The sequence below is a fragment of the Physeter macrocephalus genome, unplaced genomic scaffold (genome assembly GCF_002837175.3).
Source record: "Physeter macrocephalus isolate SW-GA unplaced genomic scaffold, ASM283717v5 random_12581, whole genome shotgun sequence".
NCBI classification, from domain to species: Eukaryota; Metazoa; Chordata; class Mammalia; order Artiodactyla; family Physeteridae; genus Physeter; species Physeter macrocephalus.
The window spans coordinates 1-1357 of NW_021157865.1; the positions used below are offsets into that span (position 1 = coordinate 1).

Consider the following 1357-nt stretch of genomic DNA (forward strand, 5'->3'; position numbering starts at 1 on the left):
TCTGGTGTCCCGGGGAAGCCAGGACAATGGTGACCACTTGGGCCTCAGTTCCTCAGTTCAGGGGCCCTGGGCTGAGGGTCTGGAAACATGGCAGCTCCCCCAGGGCTGAGGCTCCCATGACAGCCAGGCTCTCCCCAGGCCCTCTGGGCCCACTGGTGCCAGGATCCCATCCTTGGGTGGAGGACTGTGGCCTAGAGGCCGAGTCCCCCTCCTCTGCCTCCCTCTTGGTCCAGGGTGAATAAGAGAGGATGGTGAATCCCCTCTTGAGCAGGGCTGAGTCCGCAGGGACCAGCTCTTCATTCTGCCCTGGAGGAGAGGATTCCAGAATGCTCAGCCTCCACCGGTGCAGGTCCTGCTTCTGGGGTGCATCTTGGAGTCTCACCACCCTCACCTCATCAGGCTCCAGCAGCAGTTTCCAACACTGGCCTGGGGTCCTCAGGGCCCATCCTGGCTTCATCTTCCGGAGGCAGATGGCATCATAGCAGCCCACCATAAAGATGACCTGCAGGTCCAGTAACGAGGCCTTGGCCTCAACAGGGTCCGTGGCCCGGGTGGTGCCCAGCTCCAATACCATGGGCTCCCGCCGGGGGCAGGTCCCCTTTGAAAAACTCCTGCCATGGAGGAGAGGGGCTTGGCCAGTGTGAGCAGGTAGGGAGTCCCCCAAATCTCCAGGGAAGGCTTTGGGTCCAGTCAGCATCCTCAGCACCCAGGCCGAGGGGTGTGGCGTCCTGAGGCTCCAGCTCGGTGGGCACAAAGTGATCATCCAGGCCCACCTCTTCTGACTCCACAGGGCCCGACGCCAGGGTGCCCGATCCCCAGTCCACAGACCCGCCCTGTGCAGGCTGCCCTTGGCCCTGCCCCCAGCTTGGTCCCATCCCCGGGGATGCCGCCTGCTCAGACCCTCCCTCAGTGTGGCCCATCAGCTCAGGGTCCCAGTCTTCATCTTCCCAGTCTTCCCACTCCAGCAACTGTCTGAGGTCCAGAAAGGCAGCCTTGAAGCAAGCAAAGCAGACCCTTAGCTGGCTGCCATGTTGAAGCTGGTACATCCAGGACGTGTGGAGGTAGGACATGCCCTCCGCCTCACACCGCATGCTGATTGGGGGGCACATGGCCACGCCGCCTACAGGACTTGCTGGGATCTTAGGGGGTCTGGCCCACAGGTGGGGGGCACAGTGAAGCGCTGGGGGGGCAGGGAGGAGGGGGCGTGAGAACGAGGAGGAGAACGGCGAGGATCAGGAGGAGGACAAAGGTGTTTCCCGCGTGGGGATTTGGGGTGGGGGTGGATGAACTGGGTCCTGATCCAACAGGGACCTGCAGAGGTCGGGAGGGACAAACTTCTGGAATTATCTTCAGCTGA

At 62.6% G+C, this 1357-nt stretch overlaps 1 protein-coding gene across 1 annotated transcript; it reads right to left on the reverse strand.

Moving 5' to 3' along the window:
• Window positions 1-52: 52 nt before the first annotated feature.
• LOC102991470 (testis-expressed protein 19-like) lies at window positions 53-1109 on the reverse strand. The gene is made up of 2 exons (XM_024118200.1): window positions 585-1109; window positions 53-502 (listed from the first exon to the last, which is right to left on the reverse strand). Exons 1-2 carry the CDS (start codon window positions 1107-1109, stop codon window positions 53-55), a joined length of 975 nt encoding a protein of 324 aa, XP_023973968.1.
• Between the last annotated feature and the right edge of the window lie 248 nt (window positions 1110-1357).